General features: G+C 49.3%; 1 protein-coding gene across 2 annotated transcripts in view; it reads right to left on the bottom strand.

The window, feature by feature from the left end:
- Window positions 1-26,862, bottom strand: part of EIF4E (eukaryotic translation initiation factor 4E) — a 71,689-nt gene that overhangs the window by 16,247 nt on the left and 28,580 nt on the right. For both annotated transcript variants that reach the window (XM_088453267.1, XM_088453266.1), the window contains exons 3-5: window positions 26,304-26,399; window positions 23,561-23,624; window positions 13,362-13,475 (exon numbers count right to left, since the gene is read on the bottom strand). In XM_088453267.1, coding sequence (XP_088309393.1) covers window positions 13,362-13,475; window positions 23,561-23,624; window positions 26,304-26,399 — 274 coding nt within the window. The remainder of the gene's footprint in view (window positions 1-13,361; window positions 13,476-23,560; window positions 23,625-26,303; window positions 26,400-26,862) is intronic.

Here is a 26,862-nt window from a genome sequence, read left to right as displayed (position 1 = left end):
AAAAACGGTGATAACTTTTCACCATTGAATAGGTGTCGAAAAAAAAAACAGGATTTTGGTACTTACCGTTAAATCCATTTCTCCGATTCCACAGGGGACACTGGAGCTTCATGACAGTGGGGTATAGACGGTGGGTTGAGTTGAGCCTGGCACTTTAAAAATCTACAAGTGTGACTGGCTCCTCCCCTCTATGCCCCATCAGCCCCAGTTTTAAAGAACTGAGCCCGAGAGGAGACTGAGAACAGACTGAAGAACAGAGAAGGAGAACAGGAAAAGAAACAATCCAACATACTGACACACTGTTTATCCCTGCAGCCTGCTGTGTTCTTGCAGTCACACAACGAAAACAGACCAAACTGCAACAGAACTGAAGAACAAGTAACTGGACGCCCACCCAGTGCTTCTTGCCTGTTCTCAGTGTCCTCTGTGGAATCGGAGAAATGGATTTAACAGTAAGTACGAATTCTAAGTACCCCTTGAAAAAAGGTCTGAACCTCCGGAATCAGAGCTAGGTGACGCTGCACTTTAAGCGATCCCAAGCGTAAGCCCGCATCGAGGCCTTTTTGAAGAAAAAGAAGAAGACGTGGTAAATGAAAAGAGGAAGTGGAGGATCCACGACCTTCACACCAGGAGATATAAGCCCTCCAAATGCGATAATGCGCTGATGTTAGCGGTTTTCTAGCCCTAAGCATGGTAGGAATGACCGACCTAGGAACACCATGGCTTCTTAGGATGGCGGTCTCAATAGCCACACCGTTAAACGAAGCCGCCGTAAATCCGGGTACACACATGGACCCTGTTGTAGAAGGTCCGATCATAGCGGAAGAGGCCAAGGTTCGTCTGCCAGAAGGAATAATAGATCGGAGTACTAAACTTGACGAGGCCAATCCGGAGCCACTAGGATGATGGTGGACGACTCTCGTTTGATCCGCTTGAGAATCCGAGGGAGGAGCGGAAACAGTGGGAACAGGTACACAAGGCTGTACGGCCAAGGGATCAGTAAAGCATCCGCTCCCACCGCTGCCGGATCCATGATCCTGGAGCGGTAAAGGGGTAGTTGATGATTTATCCAAGATGCCATCAGGTCTATCTGTGGTTTCCCCCATCTGCAAACCAGTTGATGAAAGACCACGGGATGAAGGGACCACTCCCCGGGATGAAGATCCAGACAACTGAGGTAGTCCGCTTCCCAGTTGTCGACTCCCGGAATAAACACTGCGGAAATGACCTCTACGTGTCTTTCTGCCCACAGAAGGATGCTACTGGCTTCTCTCATTGCCAGATGACTGCGGGTTCCTCCATGGCGATTTATGTATGCCACTGCCGTGGCGTTGACAGATTGTATCCGAACCGGAAGTCCTCGTAACAGAGGAGCAGCCTGTATCAAAGCTCTGTAGACTGCCCGCAGTTCGAGAACATTGATTGGTAAGAGGGATTCCTGCTGCGACCAAAGCCCCTGGAAGTGATTGTCCAGAACCACCGCTCCCCATCCGCGGAGGCTGGCGTCCGTGGTGACCAAGGTCCAATTCCAAATTCCGAAGCGCCGACTCGCTAACAGATGCTCCGTCCGAAGCCACCAGAGCAAGGATACGCGGGTCCGGGGAGACAGACGCACCAGCCGATGCATCTGTAGGTGGGACCCGGACCATTAAGACAGAAGATCCAGTTGAAAAATTCTGGAGTGAAATCTGCCGAATTGGATGGCCTCGAAGGAAGCCACCATTTTTCCCAGGAGACGGATGCAAAGATGCACAGATACTTTCCTGGGTCTGAGCACCAAACGAACCAGCTCCTGTATGGCTATGGCCTTGTCCCTTGGCAAGAATATACGAAGCAGAACAGTGTCTAGAATCAATCCTAGGAACTGAAGTCTCTGGGACGGCATCAACTGAGACTTCTGGAAGTTCACAATCCATCCGTGTTGAATGAGAATCTGATGTGTAAGGGACACTTGGTGTAAAATGACTTTTGCCGTCGGAGCCTTGATGAGTAAATCATCTAGGTACGGAACTATCGTCACCCCCCGAGAGCGCAAGTGAGACACCATGACGGCCATCACTTTGGTGAATACCCTGGGAGCTGACGAGAGACCGAATGGCAGGGCCTGAAACTGGTAATAAGCTTCCCTGATGGCAAATCTGAGGAAAGCCTAGTGAGGAACCCAAATTGTGACATGCAGATAGGCGTCCTTGATATCTATCGACACCAGAAACTCTCCTGCCTCTAGTCCCGCAATGACAGAATGGAGAGACTCCATCTTGAACCTGTGAAAACAAGAGATATGGTAAGAACTTACCTTTGTTATCTCTGTTTCTACGAAGTCCATAGGGTCCACAGGGTGACCTTGGGGTATAGCTGGATCCTGGATCCTCGGGCACCACGGAGTTAAAGCTTTTAGCTGCTCCCAGGATGCACTTGGGTCCAACCTCCCCTATACCCCGCCCCCGAGCCACAGGCACCTCAGTTGGTAAGCAGCCCAGGCCGGAGGAGGAGACGAAACAGAGAGAAGGAAGACTGGAACACACAAGAACCATACTCACAGAAATGGGAGACGGAAAACCGGTGACCAGTCACAGAGCCCATATGAAGCCAGGTGCGTCAGGGCGGGTGCCCTGTGGACCCTATGGACTTCGTAGAAACAGAGATAACAAAGGTAAGTTCTTACCATATCTCTTGTTTTCTACTTCAGGGTCCATAGGGGTCCACAGGGTGACCTTGGGGATGTCCCAAAGCAGTCCAACTAAGGGCGGGGACGCTCCTGTGCCGATAGGAGAACCCGGCGCCCAAAGGATGCATCCTGAGAGGCAAAGGTGTCAAACGCATAGAACCTCAAAAAGGTCTGAATGGAAGACCAGGTGGCCGCCTTACAGAGCTGAACAGCAGAGGCGCCACGTCTAGCAGCCCAAGAGGGACGCACAGACCGAGTGGAATGAGCCTTAACAGAGGCTGGAACAGGTAAACCCTCCTGCATATAAGCCTCAATAATAACAGAACGAAGCCAACGGGCTAGAGTCTGTTTGTTGGCAGGCCAACCCCTCTTGTGAAAACCAAAGAGGATAAACAAAGAATCCAACTTCCTCACAGAACTAGTCCGGTCCACATAAACCTGGAGTGCCCTTACGTCGTCTAAGGAAGTCTCCCCAGCCGAAAGATCAGGTGACTGAAAGGCTGGTACAACAATTTCCTGATTAATGTGGAACCTGGAAACCACCTTAGGCAGGAAATCAGGACGAGTGCGAAGCACCGCTCTGTCCTGATGAAAAATCAGAAAAGGGGGACGACAAGAAAGCGCCCCCAAATCTGAAACCCTCCTGGCAGAAGCAATTGCCAAGAGGAAAACAGTTTTAAAAGTTAGCCACTTGAGCTCCACTGACTCCAAGGGCTCAAAAGGAGGACCCTGTAAGGCCCTAAGAACCACCGCCAAATCCCACGGGGCCACAGGTGGCACAAAGGGAGGCTGGATTCTCAAAACACCCTGGAAAAAGGTGTGTACGTCCGGCATAGCAGCGATCCTGCGCTGGAACCACACCGACAGAGCAGACACGTGTACCTTCAGTGAAGAAAGACGTAATCCTAAATCCAAACCCGACTGAAGGAAAGCCAGAATACGCGAAACCCGGAACACCTGGGGATCATAGTTTCTGGCCTCGCACCACTGAAAGTAAGTTTGCCACACTCTGTGATAGATCCTCGCGGAAGCAGGCTTGCGCGCCCTCAGCATGGTGGTAATAACGGAGCTAGAAAAGCCCCGAGACCTCAGGACGGCTGTCTCAAGAGCCACGCCGTCAAAGATAGTTGACCCAGATCCGAGTGAAGACAGGGCCCCTGAGACAACAGGTCCCGCCGTTGAGGTAGGAGGTACGGAGCGTCGATGGACAGGCTCCGCAGATCGGAGTACCACGGCCTTCTGGGCCACGCTGGGGCCACCAGGATCAGTGTGCCTCCGTCCTGTTTGAACTTGCGCAGGACCCGAGGCAGCAGAGATATCGGAGGGAACAAGTAAGCCAGTTGAAACAGCCATTTCACCGACAGCGCGTCTATCAGACTTGCGCCTGCGTCCCTTGTCCTTGACCCGTACACAGGCAGCTTGTGATTGTGACGGGACGCCATCAGGTCCAGCTCTGGCAGCCCCCACTTGTCCACGAGTAGTTGGAATACCTCTGGATGAAGCGACCATTCCCCGGGATGCACATCGTAACGGCTGAGGAAGTCTGCCTCCCAATTGAGGACTCCTGGGATGAAAACTGCCGAGAGAGCTGGAAGATAGCGCTCCGCCCAAGCCAGGACGCGGGACACCTCCGACATCGCAGCTCGACTGCGAGTCCCTCCCTGGTGATTGATGTACGCCACCGTGGTGGCGTTGTCTGACTGCACCTGATAGGCCCTTCCGTGAAGAGCGGTGCCGGACGACTGCAGGGCTCTGTATACTGCCCGCAGTTCCAGGATGTTGATGGGAAGAATCGCTTCCTCCGCCGACCAACGACCCTGAAGTGACAAGGAGCCTGTCACCGCCCCCCAACCCCGGAGACTGGCATCTGTCGTGAGCAGAACCCATTCCGGGATCCAAAAGGGGCGCCCCTCTAGGAGATGCGCTGTCTGCAGCCACCAGGCTAGGGACAGACGCACCTCCGAGGACAACACCAGCATCTGAGAGCGGATCCTGTGTGGCAATCCGTTCCATTCTGAAAGAATCAGGCCCTGCAGGGGCCTGGAATGGAACTGGGCAAACTCCACCATGTCGAATGCCGACACCATGGACCCCAAAACTCTCATCGCTGAGTGCACCGACACTCTGCCACTGCTCAGACAACTGTGAATCCGCAGCTGTAAGGAGGAGACCTTCTCTGGAGTCAGAAAAATCCGTTGCTGACGAGAGTCCAGCAGGGCCCCCAAATGAATCATCCGTTGTGATGGGATGAGGGAGGATTTTTTCCAGTTGATCAACCAGCCGTGCAAATGTAGACAAGCGACCGTCAGGTGGAGATGCTGGATCAGTACCTCCGGGGAGCTTGCCAGCAAGAGGAGGTCGTCTAGATACGGTAGCAACCGTATCCCCTGGCTCCGAAGGTGAGCCGCCATGACCGCCATCACCTTGGTAAATACCCTTGGTGCCGTGGAGAGACCAAAGGGTAGAGCCCTGAATTGGTAGTGGCTGTGGAGAATAGCAAACCTCAGAAATCGTTGGTGCGATGTTGCTATAGGCACATGGAGGTAGGCATCCTGGATATCCAGGGAGACCATATAATCCCCCGGTTCCATCGCCAGTATGATGGAACGCAAAGTTTCCATCCTGAATTTGGGAACCCTGAGAAACCTGTTCAGGGACTTCAAATTGAGGATGGGGCGATGAGAGCCATTGGGTTTCTGCACCAGAAACAGCGTAGAGTAATACCCCATCCCACGTTGAGACTGTGGTACGGGTATAATGACCCCCGCCGTCAGCAAGGCCTCTATGGCTTCCTGAACCTGCAAGGCCTTGGTTTTGTCCTGAGAAGGACTCGTGCAAAAAAACTGGCAAGGCGGCCTGTGCCGAAAAGACAGGGCGTACCCCTGGGAGACCACTTTTCGCACCCAGGCATCCGTGGTGGTATTGTGCCAGCACTGGGCGAATTGAAGAAGTCGGCCTCCCACTCTGGGGTCCCCCAGAGGGAGGCCCGTCCCATCACGCAGAAGGCTCATCTTCTGGCTTGGAAGAAGGGCGCCTAGCACTCCAGGCTTGCTTCTTTGGCTTTGAGGCGGTCTTGGGTGCGGACTGCCTCGGGAAGGACTGACCCTTTGCCTTGCCCTGAACCCGAAAGGAACGAAACGCCGAGCTCCGGACCTTAGCAGGTGTAGTAGCTGAAGGGAGGAAGGCTGACTTGGATTTTGCCAGGGTATCTACTATTTTGTCCAGGTCCGGACCAAATAGTAATTCCCCATTAAAAGGTAAGGCCTCCAAGCCTTTCTTTGAATCCGCGTCTGCTCTCCAAGACCGCAACCACAAGGATCTACGAGCAGACACTGCTGCCGCCGAAACCCTAGAGGTCAACAGGCTAGCATCCAAAGATGCTTCTCCAATGTAGGAGGCGGCATCTCTCATCTGTCCTAACAACGCCCTCTGGACGTCCGGAGATTCATCCGTAAACGTGTCCTCCAAGGCGTTGGCCCACCCCTCAATGGCCTTGGCCACCCAGGAGATGGCCATGGACGGCCGGGCTACAGCCCCTGAGAGAGAATAAATAGACTTTAAACAAGTCTCCACCTTCCTGTCCGTAGGATCCTTCAGCGAGGATATAGACGGCAATGGCAAAGTAGCACTCCTGATGAGGCGTGTTACATGGGAATCGACTGCAGGCGGAGTTTCCCATTTCTTACAATGCGCTTCCGGGAATGGATAATTGGACGCCAAGCGTTTCTGTGGCAGGAAACGCTTACTGGGCGTCTGCCAGGCCTCCGCCATGTGATCAGTCAACTGATCAGACAAGGGGAACGCTGTAGAAGTAACCTTAGCTTTTTTAAAACTAGGATACCTTGACTTGGGAGCGGGTGCCTCATCCTCAATCATTAGAATAGCCCGCACCGCCTTAACCAGAGCCCGCACATTGATGGAAGACTTAGTGTCTACCTCCTGGACTGAGGCATCTGAGGCTGAGTCATCCTGCACCTCACCATCATCCGAGGACCCCTCAGAATCCGAAAGATGCGCAGCCTGTGCCATGACTGAGCGTTTAGACGCCCTGGAGGGCACGTCACTGCGCAACATCGACTGAAAAGCCGAAGATGCTGCCGCCAAATCTTGGACAGTGTGGGAAAGCGCATCCACCCAGGGTGGAGGAGCTGTCACAGGAGCCTGAAACGGCACCACAGCCAGCTGTGCCACAGGGGTGGACTGAATATACATTGGCAACCCCGCATAGGGACCAACAGGCTGAGACCCCGGGGGAGTCTGCAATAATTGTGGGACTCCCGGGGAATGGGGGATGGCAGGCTGGGGCAACGCCCTAGTAGGGGCGGCAGTCGGGACCGACAGACGGTCCGCGATGGACACCAGCACCTGGGAAAACATCGCCCATGGTGGCTCCTGCGACATTGGAGGTTTAGACGTACCAGGGACCGCCTGGCACCGTCCGCACAGGCCGTCCTGTGACAAATCCTCCCTATCCACTCCTGCAGAACAGCGCCTGCAGGAGAACAATGCCGGAGCCCCGGAGTGCTCAATCTCCTCCTCAGACATGACTTAGGAAGAAAACGTGCGCACTCACCAGTGTGCTGAACAACAGCCCACAATATGGCACCGTGTAGCACACAACTGTATGTGACGGACCTCACAAATACGTGATCTATATAGGTGAGGTCAGTAGAAACACCCTTCCCCCGCACACCTGTAGGGCTTGTAGGAGAAGGAAAGGGATAGGTACAGGCTGACAGTAAGTAGAAAAAAGACAGACAGGCAGCACTAGCAAAAGTCACATACCATGCAGGAAGATATACTCACTGCACCTTTCCACTACAATCAACCTCCCAGATTCAGTGTCTGGGAGGGCTATAGTGCTGTGTACACTGTCCTTGTCGGGGGAGAGGTACACAGGGGGACCGGTCCGCGTGCTCCCTGAGAGCATCCACGCCGCCAGTAAGAAAATGGCCGCTGGAGACCTCAGAGGAGGAGTGGCCTGAGTAGCTGCAGCTCAGCGACGCCAGACTACGAGCTGAAAGGCGCGCTGAGCTGAGGGGAGGAGCCGCTAGACAGGGAAGGCTTCCTCCCCTGGCTAGCATATTAACCCCCAAGGTTGCGGCATCCCGCTTGCCGCTTAATTACCCTGGTGGTCTAGTGGTCTGACGGGGTATGCCTCCGATGGAGGGGGGGCCCGCCGCCACCGCTAGCGCCCCCGGTCTGTCCCCTAGACCGGGGGCATGGGACTGCATATTAAAGGCATTACCCGCGCACCACCGCTAATCAGCGGTGCGCGGCTTACCTGATCTCCCCGGCGTCTTCCGGCAGCAGTCCCGGGGGAAGCCAGAGTCCGGCTATTACAGACTCTGGCTTCCCCCGCCGCGATCCCCAGTTCAGTGCTGGCGTCGCAGCGCCAGCAGGGAGAAGGAGCGGCAGCGTGGGCGTCTGTACAGACAGCCCAGCGCTGCCGCTCTGGAAGAAAGAACTAATGTAAAAATAAATTTAACCTAGTTAAATAAAAAGCTTTAGGGGGCTGCTCCTGCAGCCCCCCCCCGCAGGGTGACCCGACTCCGGCCGGGCACCATCTTAAACTGAGGTGCCTGTGGCTCGGGGGCGGGGTATAGGGGAGGTTGGACCCAAGTGCATCCTGGGAGCAGCTAAAAGCTTTAACTCCGTGGTGCCCGAGGATCCAGGATCCAGCTATACCCCAAGGTCACCCTGTGGACCCCTATGGACCCTGAAGTAGAAATGAAAGATACTGGTTCAAGGATTTCAGATTCAGAATGGGACCCATCCGGTTTCGGAACCACAAAAAGGTTTGAGTAAAACCCTTGTTGTCTTTGTGCAGTGGGAACCGCCACAAGAACCTCGGCCAGCAAAAGTTTCTCGATCGCTTGAAAATGAGTTGCTTCAAGGGATCGACGGGCAAACCTGTTGTAAAATAACGCACAGGAGCAGTGAAAGCGAACTCGATCTTGTATCCGTGAGATACCAGATTCCGAACCCAAGTGTCTGGAGAAGTCAGTCTCCAAACCTCCGAGAAACGCTGGAGACGAGCCCCCACCTTAGGATTTACGAGATGGGATGGGAGCCAGTCATGCCACAGGCTTGTCTGCTGGCTTGGGATCTGGACGTCGGGCATTATTTGCTTGACGTCCTCTAGCACGGCCTCCTCGCCCCGCTGAAGACGAACCGCGCAATCGTCCCTGAAATCTTGCAGATGCTCGAAAGGAAGGTCCCCCTAAACGAGCGACGCGGAGGAGATGCTGATGAAGGAAGAAAGGTACTCTCACCTCCAGTGGCCAGCGAGATCCACTTGTCCAGCTCTGGACCAAATAAAATATCGCCTGTGAAAGGAAGAGCTTCCACTGCTCTTTTTGACTCAGCATCCGCTTGCCAGGCACGAAGCCAAAGTGCCCGGCGAGAAGAGACCGCCGAAGCAGAAATCCTAGCGCCAACCTTGCCGATATCTCTGGAGGCGTCTCCTAAGTATACTGCAGACTCCTGAATATGTTCTGCCAAGGTAATCAGATCTGCCCGCGGAGTGTTAGATTTAAGACCCTCAGTCAATTGTTCCGCCCATTTTTCCACAGCCTTGTTGACCCAAGATCCTACCAAGGCCGGCCGGAGAAGTGCACCCGCGGCCGTATAAATGGATTTCAAAGTGGTTTCTAATCTCCGCTCTGAGGTTTCCTTCAATGTAGTAGTAGCTCCTGGAACAGGTAACGTGGTCTTCTTTGACAACCGAGAAACCGAAGAATCCACAGGTGGTGGGGTCTCCCACCTCTTCCTATTGTCCGCAGGAAATGGGTAGAGAGAAAAAACGCTTAGGAATCTGGAATTTACGGTGCGGATTCTGCCAGGCTGCCATCATCTGTTCGTCCAACTGGAGAGAAACAGGGAATGTGACAGCAATCTTCTGTGACCTGGCAAATAAGGAGTCTAACGATTCTGGAGCTTCCTGGCCAAAAATCTTAAGAACTTCCCTTACCGCTAGGATGAGTGCATCAATACCTTGCATTGCCTCAGGTTCTTGTGAGTAAGTCTCTACGTCTGATTCGTCCAGCATCTCCCCTTCCTCCTGAGACGAGTGATCCGCTGCCGAATCCTCATCCGACTGGAGAACCGCCGGAAGAGCCCTCTTCTTAGATGAGCGACTTACCGTAGCTTCAGGAGCTTTATACGCAGAACCCATCACCTGAGCAAGGCTGTTCACCGAGCGGACTATATTCTGAGCCCACGCTGGTTCTGTTGCTAGAAAAGAAGGGTGAGATGTGCTAGGTAGATCTCTGGCAGCCTCCCGTTCCCTACGGGAAGCGGCTAATTCAGAAGAAAGATCCGCCATGACCCCTGCCAAACTATTTATGAAGGAGGGAGTGACAGACTGCGTGTTAGCACTCTCTGCTTCACACGTCTCGCACAGGGAAGACCCTTCGGAGCGAGCATGGGTAAATTTCTTCCTGCACTCAGGCCAGGCAAACAGCTTTTGTGAAGCAGCTTTTTCTGTCCTGGATGTCATCATGTACTCACAGACAGACACCACATACAACTCAAGAAGGAAGGAGTATAGGGAGAAGCAGAATTTCAATAATAATGCTACTCAAATATGGGAGCAAACAGAGCAATAAGGGAGGAGCAGTATTTCAATAATAATGCTACTCAAAATGCATGCAAAGCAATATAGGAGGAGCAGAATTTCAATAATAATGCAGCTCAGTAACAGGGGCAGACAGCGCAATATAAGGGAGGAGCAGATCTTAATAATGCTACTCAATAGAAACCAGAAGGTAGTTAAAACTACCTTCTGTAATTACAGACCCCCTGTAGAAGCTGTCAGATCTCCCCCTCCTCTTCTCTCCGTTCAGTGCCTTCAGGGAGCCCAATGTAGTAGCTCCTCTAGCTCTCTGAGGCGCCACTCCCGTTCAGAGCGCGCCAAACTAGCCCAGGCAGTGAAGGAGGAAGAGGAGGAGGGACCTATAAGCTCCTCCTCCTAATGGCCGCCGCTATTGTATGCGCTCGCGGGATACACATCCGCTCATGTGTCCCTCCCGCGCTGACAGCGGCACGACCGCCGCCAGTGATAAACGTGCCGATACCTTTTACACAATCACCGGCACGCAGAGGTAGGACTGCCGCTCCGAACGCGCCTACCTAACAGCCAGCGCCGGTGTTCTTCCACAACACCAGCGTGGCACTGACAGCCACGCGCTGTTACCAGACCCAGCAGATTATTTACACCTCTTCTGCTAGTCAGGAGAGGTGTGCTACTTACCGGGCTGGTGCGGCCAGAGCGCTGGGCATTGAGGGGAGAGCGGGGACCCGAACACAAGCCAGTGTTAGCTGTGGCGGGCCCCGCTGAGTCTGATGACTCCTTAACTGCCTAAAGCAGCCTCCCCTCCATAGGGTGACCGGACACAGGCTGCAGTAGCCGTGTGGTTCCCTCTCTGGCGGCTCCCACGATGCAGGCAGACTGTCACAGCCAACAGTCTGCCTGTCCTCTTGCTTGATTTTCTTTTACAAAATTTAATTTAAGGGCTGGAGCCCCTGTGCACCGGCTCTACTCGGGCACATTCTAAAAAACTGGGGCTGATGGGGCATAGAGGGGGAGGAGCCAGTCACACTTGTAGATTTTTAAAGTGCCAGGCTCAACTCAACCCACAGTCTATACCCCACTGTCATGAAGCTCCAGTGTCCCCTAGTGGATGAAGGAGAAAAGTGCAGAATTGGGGTTTAGGGGGTGCAGGCTTAAAAAAAATAGCCTGCACCCCTGAGAATGACATTTAAAAAAGAACTGTGTCAAAAAAAGTTTAAAAAAAAAAAATAGGGACACCCCAAAAAATTAATTTAAAAATTGGGGTGCAAAAAAAAAAAAAAAGGGAAAAAATTGTTAAACAATAGGGAAATAGGTTCAGAGCTATTCTGCAAGTATGCGGCAGATGTTTTCTAGAATAGAATTATAGCGGCAGGTGCACAAATGCAGAATTTAAAAAAAATTACTTTAGGGACACCAAAATATGCTAGTACCCATTTTCATGTACCCCAAATTTGATGGGACCACTTAAAAAAAAAGAAAAAAATAACCTAAGTGCTCTTCTGCATCACTTCTTCAATGTCGGGAAAAAAACACCTGCTACGGCTATTTAAATCCCCGACTTTCAATTAAAGGCTAAAACGGGGGTACCCATAGTGTTACCCCATGTTTTTACAACTTTAGGGGGGTCTTACAATTATTTTAAGGAAAAATTCGTAACTTTACGCAAATCCAACTTCGGAGTTTCCCGTTTTCGTTAATTTTATATTGAATACGGGGATAAGCGGGAGCGCGCACCAGACTTTAACGCAGGAAAAAAACTCAGATATGAAACGTTAACTTCGACAGTGAAGTTAACGTTTCATATTGAATACCCCTCTTAGGCTTTTGCTATACAAAACACATAATATATGGTCCATAGATGCAACACGCACTATATTATGTGGATTTGTTATTTTAAGACCATTTGTGGGTGAAAAGTGAACATTCCCTGTTTAAGCTCTGTACTTTCAATAGTGTTGGTAGATTTAGTAGGTCCAGTATAAATCTTGTAATTTGACCTGCTCTGCTACCACTTTCTCTAGGAGGATAGTATCAGTAGAAACCAAAAGGCTTATATGGCTTTACTTTCTTAGTCCTCCAATTAGTGTGCACATTTTCACAATACATGCTGAATGTCAACTCAAAGCAGCATCAAATGTCAGGACACACAACCTATGAACACTTACTGTATGACATACATTCTATTATTGGTATGCAACAACATTTTAGAGCACAAGCTCTGTCTCATCAAAGCCATGTGTGTGTGGGTTGTTTCAGAAAAAAAAAATGCACATGATAAATCAAATGAGAAACATTTAAAAACTAATATTTCAACACATCATGATTTTTTTTAAATGTGTACTGTTATACAGAGTGAAAACCACTCATACAATGTTTCAGCTAAACAGTTTCTTTTCCCTCCAACGACCCAAAATAAAATCAAACAAAACTGCATGTCAAGATCGTAAAGTCTTAACACAGATTTGAAAGCTGAAATTGGGGTCTCAGCAGACTCCCTGCTGAAGAGCCAGGCAAGTTTAGTAAAGCATCTAATCTTGCTTATCTAACTACGTTATGTCATGTACTTGTCTACATCAGGGATTCCTAAGATTACCAACATTACACCTGGGGACAAAGCGGAGATATAGCATTAGATAAACCATAACCAATAGATATGGTTGTATAAAACAAAGAATACTTGAATTAAAACATTATGTACTCCTGTGGGAAAAAAATAATGAATTACTAAGTTACTTATATAGTGCCAGCATACTCCATTGCACTTTAGCATTGGAAACAAAACAGTAACAAAACAAGACGGGGTAATAACAGGCAGACAAAGGTAAGAGGAGCCTGCTGGCAACCTTACTATCTATATACATACATATATTACTCTGCGTTACCTAAAGGCTTTGGGAATTTCTCCTATTACTAATACATTTTTGGTTCACAGCCTATTATTTCAACACCCATGCATCTTGCTAATTGGTAATCACCTATGTTATATGTATGGTTTCACATTATGTGGTGATGCCCCATTGTAAACCTAAACTAGATTTTAAGGAAAAAAAATATTTGTTATAACAGAATGTTATTAGTGGAAAGCTTTAAAAAAAAAAAAAAAAAAAAAAAACATACCGTCTCTAACCAAAACCGATCAAGGTCATTCCTTCTTTGCTGTTTGTTAAGAGTAATTAGCCATCTTCCTCCACGCTTATTCTTTTCATCTTCCCACATTGGCTCAATCCCATCCTGTCAAATAAAATCCATTTATCATCGACATACTTTGTATTTAGAGTGTTCTGGACACCTACACAAATTGAAGGTATTAATATTCTGACATGAACTACTATTTATCCGTTCACTGCTAAGGACAAGCGAGACTAGATTTCAGCACAGCAAGGGTTCACATGGAGGGCAGATCTATATAAATCTACTGAAGTAAGTTTAGAGCTGCAGGAGGGAGGGTGGGCGAGGAACAGGTCTCTTTACTAGTTAACTAATAAACGCTCGGGTGGTGCTTGATATCATAACTGGGGTGTGATAATGTCATTAAGCCCCGCTCCCTCCGGGCAGTACACAGCAGAAATTTTCAAAATAAAACAAAAATGGGGAGGGAAGGAGTATTAAAGAGTACTGTACAATTCCTCATTATGGCACTCATATACTGAAGACTACCCTTGATATAAAGATAGGAAATTACATAACCCGTAAGAATATGAAGTCCGGGGATGGAGAGTATTCTCCTTGATCCTTTCAATAAACTCAGGAGCACCCTTATTTGAAAAACAGGATCCAAGCTTTTAAATGATATGGCCCCTTAGTGGTTATTGTCTGGTGATATCCTGTTATCACCAGACATTCTCAACCAGCTATACAGAGATACTAATAAAGGTGACAGGTGGGGAAGGGCAATTAAGCCCTATCACCCCAATCCTGGCATTTGCACACTCCGGGGGAAACAGTACTAAAGAGGAAAACCCCTTCCTTAAACACTTAACTGACAATTTTTCTAAAAACTACAATTTTATTTTTTTAATGAGTAAATTAGGTAAAGAACATGTTTTTTTAACTTATCCAAAATGATTTCATAAAAAAAAAAAAAAATATGAGATATGGTAAGAACTTACCCTTGTTATCTCTATTTCTACGAAGTCCATAGGGTTCCACAGGATACCTTGGGGTATAGGTGTGACGTCAGTCGCTGGGCACCATAGAGTTAAGCTTTTCAGCCTCCCAGGATGCACTAGGGTCCCCCTCCTATACCCCGCCCCTGAGCCAAGGCACCTCAGTTAGTTATCAAGCCATAGGCCGGAGGAGGAGAAGGAAGAGAGAGAAAAAAGATCTGGACACATACAAGAATCACATTCTCACCAGAGGGAGACGGAAAACCGGTGACCAGAGCAAAGCCCATCTGCAGCACAGGTGCGACAGGGTGGGAGTCCTGTGGAACCCTATGGACTTCGTAGAAATAGAGATAACAAGGGTAAGTTCTTACCATATCTCATATTTTCTACTTCAGGGTCCATAGGGTATCCACAGGATACCTTGGGGATGTCCCAAAGCAGTATCCTTTAAGGGTGGGGACGCTCCTGTGCAGAAAGGAGAATCCGCCGCCCGAAGGAAGCATCCTGAGAGGCGAAGGTGTCAAACCTGTAATACCTCACGAAGGTATGGACAGAGGACCACGTAGCAGCCTTGCAGATCTGAACTGCCGAGGCACCACGTCGAGCTGCCCACGAAGGACTCACAGACCTAGTGGAATGAGCCTTCAGAGAAGGGGGGACCGGTAGGCCTTCATGAAGATAAGCTTCAGAAATAGCCATACGGATCCAGGCAGCCAAATCCCAAGGCGCCACAGGTGGAACAAAGGGCGGCTGAATGCGGAGAACACCCTGCATAAAGGTGCGCACATCCGGGATTGTAGCAATCCTACGGTGAAACCAGACAGATAGGGCTGAAACCTGTACCTTCAAAGAAGCAAGGCGAAGTCCATGATCTAGTCCCGCTTGCAGGAAGGCGAGAATCCGAGACAGACGAAACTCCCGCGGTGCATAACCTCTCGGTCGACACCACTGGAAGAACGTATGCCACACGCGATGGTATATCCTCGCGGAAGACGGTTTCCGAGCTCGTAACATGGTACGCACCACAGAGCTGGAAAACCCCCGGGACCTCAGCATGGCCGTCTCAACAGCCACGCCGTCAAGGACAGCCGAGTCAGGTCCGGGTGAAGGCAAGGACCCTGAGACAGAAGGTCCGGTCGTAGCGGCAACCGCAGAGGACTGTCCACGGACAGACCCTGAAGGTCTGAGAACCAGTGCCGTCTGGGCCATGCGGGAGCTATCAACAGGAGCGTCCCTCCTTCCTGTTTGAATTTCTGGATTACCCGTGGAAGAAGGGAGACCGGAGGGAACAGGTATGCGAACCGGAACGTCCACCGGACGGACAGAGCATCCACCAGAGACGCCCCTTCGTCTCTTGTGCGAGACCCGTACACCGGCAACTTGTTGTTGTGCCGGGACGCCATGAGGTCGATTTCTGGAAGACCCCACCTGTCCACCAGTAGTTGAAAAACGGCCGGGTGCAGGGACCATTCCCCCGGATGAACGTCCTGGCGACTTAGAAAGTCCGCCTCCCAATTTAGCACTCCCGGGATGAAGACCGCTGATATGGCCGGAAGATTGCGCTCCGCCCAAACCAGGATCCGAGAGACCTCTACGAGAGCCGCCCGACTGCGAGTTCCTCCTTGCCTGTTTATGTAGGCCACGGTGGTAGCGTTGTCCGACTGGACCTGCACCGGGCGACCCTGGAGAAACCGCTGTGCCTGCTGGAGAGCATTGAAGACCGCACGGAGTTCCAAGATATTTATTGGAAGCTCCGCTTCTGTCGGCGTCCACCTGCCCTGGAACAAGTGTGGACCCGAAACTGCTCCCCAGCCCCGAAGACTGGCGTCCGTTGTCAACAGGACCCAATTTGGAACCCAGAACGGACGTCCCTTGTTGAGGTGGGTCGTCTGTAACCACCACGTAAGGGACAGGCGAACCTCCTGGGTGAGCACAATCGTCTGGGACTTCAGAGACTGAGTCAGCCCGTTCCACTTGGACAGGATCAGGTGCTGCAGAGGTCTGGAGTGAAACTGGGCGTATTCCACCATGTCGAACACTGACACCATGGAGCCCAGTAACCTCATCGCTGAGTGTAAGGACACCCGGCGGCTGTGCAGACAACTGCGCACCCTTGACTGTAAAGCAGAGATCTTGTCCTCCGTCACTAAGATCCTTTGCTGTCCCGAGTCCAATAAGGCTCCAAGATGCAGAATCCTCCGAGACGGGATTAGAGTGGACTTCTGCCAGTTGATTAGCCAGCCGTGCCGTTGCAGCAGTGCAATGGTCAGGTCCAAGTGGCGTAACAGGAGCTCTGGAGATCCTGCCACCAATAACAGGTCGTCCAAATACGGCAACATGCGGACTCCCTGCAGCCGCAGAGAAGCCGCCATGACCGCCATCACCTTGGTGAAAACACGTGGTGCTGTTGCCAGGCCAAAAGGTAACGCCCGAAACTGGAAGTGGTCGCTGCGGATTGCAAACCTGAGGAACTGTTGATGGCGCAAAAGAATAGGGACATGCAGGTTAGCGTCCTGTATGTCCAATGACACCATGTAGTCCCCAGGTTCCAGCGCCAGAACGATGGACCGTAGGGTCTCCATCCGAAACTTCGGGACCCGCAAAGACTTGTTGAGTGCTTTGAGGTTGAGAATCGGACGATATGACCCATTGGGTTTCTGTACCAAAAATAGATTTGAATAGAAACCCTGGCCCCTCTGGGAGAATGGAACAGGCACTATAACTCCAGCCTGGAGCATAGTGTGCAATACCTTCCGCAGCTCCGTAGCCTTGTTCCGGTCTGATGGTAGACCCGTGGTGAAGAATCGAGCCGGGGGTCTGTGCCGGAAGGAGAGGGCGTATCCGTGGGAAACCACCTCCAGAACCCAAGTGTCTGTCGTAGTGGTCGACCAACACTGGGCGAACTGTAGCAGGCGGCCTCCCACCCTGGGATCCCCCAAAGGGAGGCCCGGACCGTCAGGCCGCAGGCTTGTCATCTGGCTTGGGGGCCGGACGTCTGGTACTCCATGCCTGCTTCCGGGACTTGACCGATTTCTTAGGGCCAGCCTGTCGAGGAAACGACTGTGGTTTGGGCCTGCCCTGGGCCCTAGATGACCGAAAGGACGATGGTCCAGAACCAGAAGGAGCAGCGGCCGACGGGAGACAAGCAGATTTGGCTGCCGCCAGCGTGGCCACAATCTTATCCAGATCCGGACCGAAGAGAACTTCTCCGGTAAACGGCAACGCTTCCAGACCTTTCTTGGAATCTGCGTACGCCTTCCAGGATCGCAGCCACAAGGTGCGACGAGCAGCTACAGCTGCTGAAGAAATTCTAGACACCAGAGTACTAATGTCTAGAGCCGCCTCGTTGATGTAGGTGGCCGAATCACGGAGATTGCCAATCAACTCCACCTCTTCGGCCGGACAGTCGGATTCAAAAGAAGCCTCTAATGAATCCGCCCAGCGCTCCATCGCTCTGGCAACCCAGCAAATGGCCATAGCTGCCCCCCCTGCAAGGGAATAAGCGGACTTCAGGCAGATTTCTACCTTGCGGTCCGTAGCATCCTTAAGGGAGGACATGGATGGCATCGGCAATGTGGCACTACGGACAAGACGGGTCACGTGAGAATCCACCTGTGGAGGGGATTCCCACTTAGCAAAATAATTATCCGCGAACGGATAAGCCACCGCCAGGCGTCTCTGCGGCTGGTATCTTTTGCCAGGTTGTTTCCACGCCTCCTCTAAATGGTCCACCAACTGACCCGAAAGAGGAAAGACTGTGGCATCGCCCTTCACATCTTTGAAAAAGGCATACTTAGATTTAGCCGCTGGGGGAACTTCGTCCTCAATCACCAAGGCTGTGCGGACCGCCCGAATAAGTCCAGGAATATATACTTTGGACTTAGCATCAGCGTCCTTAGTATGGAGAGGTTCCTGATCGTAAGGATCCAGAATCTCCCCATCATCAGACGTCCCTTCGTCATCCTCATAAGGAGCGGACAGAGACGCCACCGGCCTTTTATGAGGCCGCATCACAGACTCCCCTTGCAACACATCCGACAAGTGCTGTACAGAACTCGTCAGGGAGTTAACCCACGCTGGCTCCTGAGAAACCGGGAGCGGGGAAATAGGGAGACTGTGGGGTACCACCAATTGTCGTGGGAACCCCTGCATGGGTGACGACACCACAGACTGCTGGGACAAACCCATCGGAGTAAACACGGGCTGCGGAGCTAACTGGCCCACTAAAGCTGTTAACGCCTGAGCGAAACAAGCCCAGGGCGGCTCCTGTACCGGTGCTGTAACCGTAATAGGCCGCGCCATGGACAAACACTGCCGGCAAAGGCCCCCCGCGCTACCCTCCCCCTCCGCTAACGGTACTTTGCACGTGGTACACTGTAGCCGGAGGGGAAAATCACTTTCAGACATGATGGCACCACGTATGTGACCTCTCTCACCAATTAAGTATTAAATAGGCGAGAGACCACCCTGCAGCACCGCACCGCAAGGGCTTTAGCAGAAAAAACAGGGACAGTAATAAAGCTGACAGTTTAGAGAAGAAAAGTTACAGGCAGCACTAGCACAGTCACATACAATGCAGAGAAATAACCATTCCTGCACTAACAGCGCTGATCACTCAACTACACAGACACAGGGCCTGGTAGGACACAGCGCTGCATACACAGACCTGAGCCACAGCGGAGGAGAGGTATGCGGGGGGACCCAGACCACGATGCTTCCGTCCAGCGCTTCCAGCAGCGTTCACCATGCGTTCTGGAGAAGATAGCCGCCGAGGAGCAGAGAGGAGGCTGGCCTGGGGGAGGAGCGCTGCCACAGGACCAGTCGGCAGCATGCAGAGAGGGCTGTGTGCAGCGGGGGAGGCGCCGGCTGTGAGACAGGGAAGGCGCGCTCCCCTGGCATGCATTTAACCCCTGGGACGCCGCAGCGCTACCGCTCTGCTGCGGTCCGCTGTCCCAGGGGGTAGTGGAAAGCGCAGGTTGGTCGCCTGGCTCCACGCTGCAGCCAGTCCCCAGGGAGCCCCCTGCCTGGGGACTTAGGACCATGTGACCAGCGGGGACCCACCGCGGGACCCCGCTGCTTACCTTTGTCCCCCTTGGATCCGGCCATGGTCCGGAACATCTGGGGTCACCGCTAGCTGTGACCCCAGATGCTCACCAGCATCCCCGGATCGGTACCGGCGTTCTGGTACCGGCGGGGGTGTAGGGAAGACAGCATGGACGTCAGGACTGACTGTCCATGCTGTACATCCAGATGTGCAGCCACAGCTGCACTGAAGAAAGCTTCAGGGGCTCTTCTAGCCCCCACTCCGATAGGTGCACCCGACGCCGGCCAGGCACCAAACTAAACTGAGGTGCCTTGGCTCGGGGGCGGGGTATAGGAGGGGGACCCTAGTGCATCCTGGGAGGCTGAAAAGCTTAACTCTATGGTGCCCAGCGACTGACGTCACACCTATACCCCAAGGTATCCTGTGGATACCCTATGGACCCTGAAGTAGAAAAAAGTTTTTTTCAGACATCGGACCACCACCATCAGAACATAAAGAACATCTCTACTTTACTTTTCACAGTGGCTTCAGCCATCAGGTGCACTCTAGGGCAGTGTTTCCCAACCTCGGTCCTCAAGGCAGTCCAGGTTTTAGTGATATCCATGCTTGAGCACAGATGGTTAAATCAATACAACTGAGGTACTAATTAAGACACCTGTGCCCAAAACCTGGACTGTTAGTGTGCCATGAGAACCGTGGTTGGGAACCCCGGAGGCTGCTAAATTCTGCAGCCTCTGGGTGGGGGGGTCCTGCTGTACTGACCGATCAGCAGTGATCGGCAGCACGGCAGACACTTGGGGAGGGTACAGGCAAGCAGAGGGCCTGGAAGGTCCCTCAGAGCAGCAGCTGCAGAAAGATTCTCTTCCTGCAGCCGCCCACACTGTATCCAAGTGGTCGCCTTGTTGGTAACCAGATCAGATAACCCACAACCTGGTGTGGTCGCAAAGGTGGTGACCATGCCAGGCAAGTAGTTAAACAAGGCTGTTGCAGCAAACCTGGATCTTTCTGCAGTAATGGGGGCCTGTGCAGATCCTTGCTCTCTAGTCAATTACTATAACAGCGATGTGACAACTGCAATGGATATTATCGCCCCTGTGCGTATACGACCCCATATACCACACAGTCAAGCCCCTTGGTTTGACAATAGTGTTAGTGAACTCAAGAAAAGGGGGCGTAGACTTTAAAGACGATGGAGGAAGACTAACCTGGTAAAGGATAAGTTAACACTAATTAAACATATTGGAGAATATCAATCAACAATCACCCATAAGAAAACAGAGTTCCTTTCAAATGAGATCAAGGCAGCAAACAATAGGCCAGCTCAGCATTTCCGTACAGTGGAGATGCTTTGCAAACCAGCATGCCTGCAGCTTGATGAAACCCTCTCCCAGTCAAGATGCAATGAGTTTGCAAAATTCTTTGCAGATAAAGTATCTTCCATCCAAGCTGGAATCCCCACAGTGCCATTGAAGGATTGCCAACCTACCAAGCCTGCAAAGGTAAGCCACCTGTATCCCTGGAACAGCTTTGACATAATGGATGTAAAAGACATTGCCAAATTTATCAGAATGTTGCGACCCACCACCTGTGATCTGGACCCTGCCTTAACCAAGTTTCTCATAGGGTGTATGGACATGATTGGCCCTGTAATTGCAAAAATAGTTCAATGCTCTTTGCAAACAGGAATTTTTCCAGAACCACTAAAGGAAGCAATTGTTAGACCACTTTTTAAAAAACCTAATTTAGACCCCGACTGCATGACCAACTATAGACCAGTATTGAACCTTCCTTTTCTAGGAAAGGTCATTGAGAAAGTGGTGGCAATGCAACTGGAAACCCGCCTGTCTACCCATGATATTTATGATATATTCCAGTCATGATTCAGGAGAAGACATAGCACTGAAACAGCTCTGGTTTGTGTGCTTAATGATCTTCTGATGGCAAGAGACAGAAGTGATTCTACAATCTTAATCCTTCTGGATCTCTCAGCAGCATTTGATACTGTGGACCACGGGATTCGCACCCGAAAAATTTCTGTGGACTGGATGGCACAGTCCTTAGCTGGTTCAACTAATTTCTGACCGGCAGGTCACAGAATTTCTTCTGGAGTAAACTCTTCATCACCAGTGCCACTTCCATGCGGTGTCCCACAGGGTTCTATACTAAATCCCATGCTTTTTGCAGTATACATGCTACCATTGGGTGAAATAATCAGACGTCATGGCGTGGTCTACCACTGCTATGCAGATGATACACAACTGTACCTGTCCTTTGCTCCAGGTACAAAGGAGCCAATAACAACCCTAAATGGCTGCTTAACTGAGCTTCAGGAGTGGATGAATGCCAGTTGGCTGCGACTGAACCCTGATAAAACAGAGGTTCTTATGATAGGTCCAGGACAGGGCTACAGCATAGCCAACCAACAGGACTTACACTTGGGGGTTCAGAATTACAAAACACTAAACATGTGCGGAATCTTGGTGTTGTCCTGGATAGTGGCTTGACACTTAAACATCGGGTATCAGCCACAATCAAATCCTCATTCTTTCATCTGAGGAACATAGCCAGAATCAAGCACTTAATTCCCTCAGAAGATCTGCCTAAAGTCATACATGCATTTATATCATCACACCTAGACTACTGCAACACCCTCTACCTCAGTCTCCCACTTGCAGATGGTACAAAACGCAGCTACCAGGTTATTAACCAACCAGCCCTGTTCCAGCCACATAACACCCGCTCTCTACTCCCTTCACTGGCTGCCTGTCAGATGGCGAATTGTTTTCAAGATTGGATTACTAACTTACAAAGCCCTACATGACCATTGCCCAAGGTACCTAAAGCAGCTTCTGATTCCTTACCGTCCCACACGAATACTGCGATCCGTTGAGGAAGGGCTATTAACAGTACCTAGAATCTCCTGGAATTCGTCTGGGGGTCAAGCTTTCAGTTTTGTGGCTCCAACCTTATGGAACTCACTTCCCCGCACAGTTCGAGAGGCCTCCACTCTAGAAATCTTCAAAAACAGACTCAAGACGTACCTCTTCACCCAAGCATTTCACTAATGTCCCGTGTTTAAGCTTATTTTGTGTTTTGTACTGTAAAGGCAAATGTAAAGCCCTTTGAGTCTTTTAGGAGAAAAGCACTATATAAATAAAATTATTATTATTAGCAGTTATTTTCTGTTGATCACCACACAATACCACACTATACTACATAATGTATTAAGAAAGACTGGGGAGGTGGGGGGGGGGGGGGGGGAAGCGTTATAATGCCCAGATCATCTTCATCATGGCATCAATAAACACAAGGGTCCACTCATTTGATGCAGTAGGTTGACTACTTTCAAAATAGTCTCCCTTGTTGGGCTGTGTTCTCCCCACATTATATTTCTTGGGGGCTTCACCCAGCTAAATCTCTCTGCCACCTGCCATTGACACCGCCGAAAGTCACGTTGCACGGACGTTCCATATATTGCGTGGAGCCACACCCGCCAGAAGGAGGATACCAGTCAGCCCTCCACCTCAACCCAACTTGTCGGAGCCGTCCCCATCAGAAGTAGGAAGCCTCCCCTTTCTCCAACCCATTGCCCTCTAAGAGATTATATTGGTTGGGAGGGTGCACAATGAGCTGCTGCTTCCCTGCTGTGTTCGGTCCGCACTTGCAAAACAAAATTCTGGGCTCCTCCAAAGTATATATTTTTGTACAAATTATATGCGTTTCATCAAACACACCTGCCACAAAAATATAATATATATATTTTCAAGTACAGATTTGATTATGAAAGTGTATGGTGCAAAGGCATCGCTGAGCACGTCAGTTACGCTAGTACCACATTGCACGTTTTCCCCTGCATCTCTACGGAATTCTGGAACTACACGTGTCGTTGCTGGGAATTAAATTCACATCATATGTAGAATCTGGACTTTTGCAGGTTTGGAAAGGTGGACTAATGCAGGGCCAAAAAATGTACACATTAGCTTTCAGTCCACTTTCTAGCAAATTAAATGAAAAAACTTGACCATTTTGGGTAGATTGCTGTTGCTGTGTGAGATAAAGTAAGCAAGCTAAAGCAATTTTCTGGAGGTTCAGCCAACGAAATGGATGCCTCCTGTGTATGAAGGAAACAGATCCACTTTAGAATACTAATGTTAGACAGAACTTACCTTAAAGAGTGAGTAGTCACAACCAGACATTAAGTTACTAGACAACTGGATATGATTGTAAAGCCTTAAAAGAGAAAAAAAAAAAAAAAAACAATCTTTAAAGAGAAGCCAGCATTATCACAAATTATTAAAATATTTAAACTCATAGAAAGCATTGGCAAGAACATGGGGATTATCATGTTCAAAAACCATCTATATTTTGGAAATATAAAAAAAGGCTGCAGCTCTAACATGGTGTAAGTACTGGCACCTTTTTCCAGGGCATTATGGTTTAAATCACCAAAACACCACCGCAACCATGCTCACAGACAGGAGGTTCTTCTCTAATACAGTACACACAAACTGAAAACCATCCCAAAATTCAAGCACTGATAAGTAGATAAATCAAATATATGTTAATTAAATACCAATAGCTGCAGTAACCCAATTGATGCCCACTCAACTGTTGCCTGAACAAAGAGGTAATATCAAACAAATGAAGTTACTGCGCTCTTAATTAGGTCTTCACATGGTACAAATGACTAGACACTTGAAATGTGATACAATATGAAATATTAGCAGCATACGATTACAAAATATAAATACCTAACCTACTGTTCACACTAAGCTGTTTTAGGGCGCAGCGCCCTGCCCAATTTTTAAAGGGCAAAATGCACCCTGCCCTTTTAGCGCGTCCTGCTAAACAGACTGGCCACTGCTATTGCGTAAATAAACGCACATCTATTCACATTAAGGGAGAGCTTGGGGGAAACCCAGCACCTCCATTGGTGCTGGGCAGCAGGGTGCACGCACTACTGCCCCTGCACCCGTGCGCCCTGCCCGCACCAAATGGCGAGAACAGTACTTAACCAGTTAGAAATTAATATAAAAGTACATGTGTACACACAAGTATAAAAGATCAAATTGATCTTAATTACTATATATAAAAGAAGCATATAAGGTCAACAGCAGCTCAAACCACTGTTGAGACACTAGGAAACAGGTAAGAACATCGCTGCCAGCATCATGACCTGTGGATCGATCCTACCGATATATCATGGTTCCTAGATCAGTCAAATTTATTATTTTTGTTTCAGACATGGATATTGATCTATGCGGTAAATTAATGTCAATCCCTGAATGTGCTCATACAGTGCAGAGGTGAAGCATGCTCACACCAGCAGTGCTTCTGCATGAAGTTATATTTGCTGCCTCTTATTAACCCATCACATATTAAAAACCTTGTTTGGCATTGACTGTGTGGTTTGGAACCTGCTATATAGCCATTATCAGACCTATTAGTGTGATAAACCAAACAAGTTCATTACTGGGCATTAATGTACAGTAAAAGAAAAATAAATACTTTAAGATGCACTACAGCCTAAAGGGGCAAACATTTTCATTCACCACTTTGAAATGGCTGCAAAAAGGAAGTGTGAGCAGGACGACAAATGAAAAGCTTCATTTTAGGTCTGGTTTATGGTAAATGGGGATAAAGGTTAGCAAAGCACAGAATGCAAGCTGCAGCAAATAGTGTTTAATATGACATTGATAAGAAAAGGCAACCAGCCTAACTTCATGTAGCATCTAAACCTTCCTCTTTCCTCTGTATTAGCACATTCAGTAAGAGAGCAGTCGCTAAGGTCAAATTTACCGAGCAGTGTTTCCTGGCAGTCTAAAAGAACTATTATTTATATCAGACATGTCCCTTGTTTATAAAATAATAAATAAAAAAAAATTACAATAAAAAAAATAAAATAAAAAATTATATATATATATATATATATATATATATAACATAATACACACACACACACACACACACACACACACACACGTGGTTCAGTAAATAAGGCAACAAGATCTCTCATTGTGTAAACTTATTCAACTCGTATATATATGTATAATCAATAGTAAGGCCTTGGTACAGATTTTTCCACATAGTTCCCATACTTGGCAAACCATTTGTTCCAACAGTACAATCAAGGCATCTATCCCGACATAAAAGAAATCAGTGTCAATCGCCTGAAGCCAGTGCATGACGGCTTGCTGAACCTTCACTGTCTGTTGTGAATTGCCTTCCACCCAGGTGCTTCAATGGTCAACAGAGATGGAAATCACTCTGTGCCAGGTCACGGCTGCAGGGATGATGGTCCAGTACCTCGCAATGGTAGCGCCGTAAAAACTAGTGTGCGGTTGGTCGAGTGTGGCCTGGATTTCTTGTGCAGCAAAACGACGCCTGTTCATGGCAATCCAGGTCGTTCTCCATGAATTTCCTTTTTCCATGACATGATGTTATCACCGTACACCTCAACAAGTTGGCGATCAATTCAGCTGCTGATGTGCCCTTTAGATGCATAAATCTGATCACATCACACACCTCAATGTTTGACCATGTTTCTGCCAGCCGCGCCATCTTACAACTGATGTTGGACAGTATGACTGATAAGAGCCACGGTTCAATGGCCGTGAGGGTAAGCAGTGGTCTACCTGCTGTAGCCTGGAGGGAGATTAGAATGAAATTGAGAACATTACACATGTGAGAGGTCTAGTTACCTTACTTATTGAACCACCCTCGTACAACAGAATTTTACAAGTAACATTTTACATACAAGATGCTACTCCTGACAGCAGCATCTTTTATATAAACATAAAGCGCTTTTCTTTTCCACAATCAAATATGAACTAAAGCTTTGCCATTTCCTCCAGTAGTATATGGTAAGATGTGGCAAAAAAAATAAATAAAAATAATTTGAATACTTACGCCCAAAAATCTTCGACAGTGTCAAACTTTGAAATTAGACGAAGGTTGGCCTGCCAAGTTTTGCTTTTGTCATTTTTGAAGAACCACAAGGCCCATCTAAAACATAAATCAAATAAAAACAGGATACAATAATCAGTTTATACATCCTTACACACAAAAAAAAAAAAAGTTATAAAAACAAGCAACAATCGTGGTGCCATCGTAAAGACAGTCGGATGAATTCAGTTGTTTTTGGGCACCTGTAAGTAATGGACACGACAGGTGATAGTAAATTGTTTTGGCGCAGGCACCCAGTAGCACACCACATGTGCAACGGAACTAGCCGCGTTAAGTGGCTAAAACTTTGCAAACTACTGAGCGAAATTAGTTTGGGTGCTGAAAGCCCGACTTTAAGCAAATTTCTGTTTGCCATCTTAGAAGGATGCGAGCAGAAATAATGGGCAATTAGTGGTGAAAACAATTGAACAGCTCACGACTATTTAGATGGTAGTTGTGGGCATGAGTAAACAATTGAATTACCCCCAGTGAGTCAATTTCAAAAATCTTTTTTTTTTTTTTT

The sequence above is a fragment of the Taudactylus pleione genome, unplaced genomic scaffold (assembly GCF_031769625.1).
Source record: "Taudactylus pleione unplaced genomic scaffold, aTauple2 ptg000574l, whole genome shotgun sequence".
In the NCBI taxonomy this organism is placed as follows: Eukaryota; Metazoa; Chordata; class Amphibia; order Anura; family Myobatrachidae; genus Taudactylus; species Taudactylus pleione.
The sequence above is the reverse complement of the archived record's forward strand: the minus strand, read 5'-3'. Positions and strand labels throughout refer to the sequence as shown.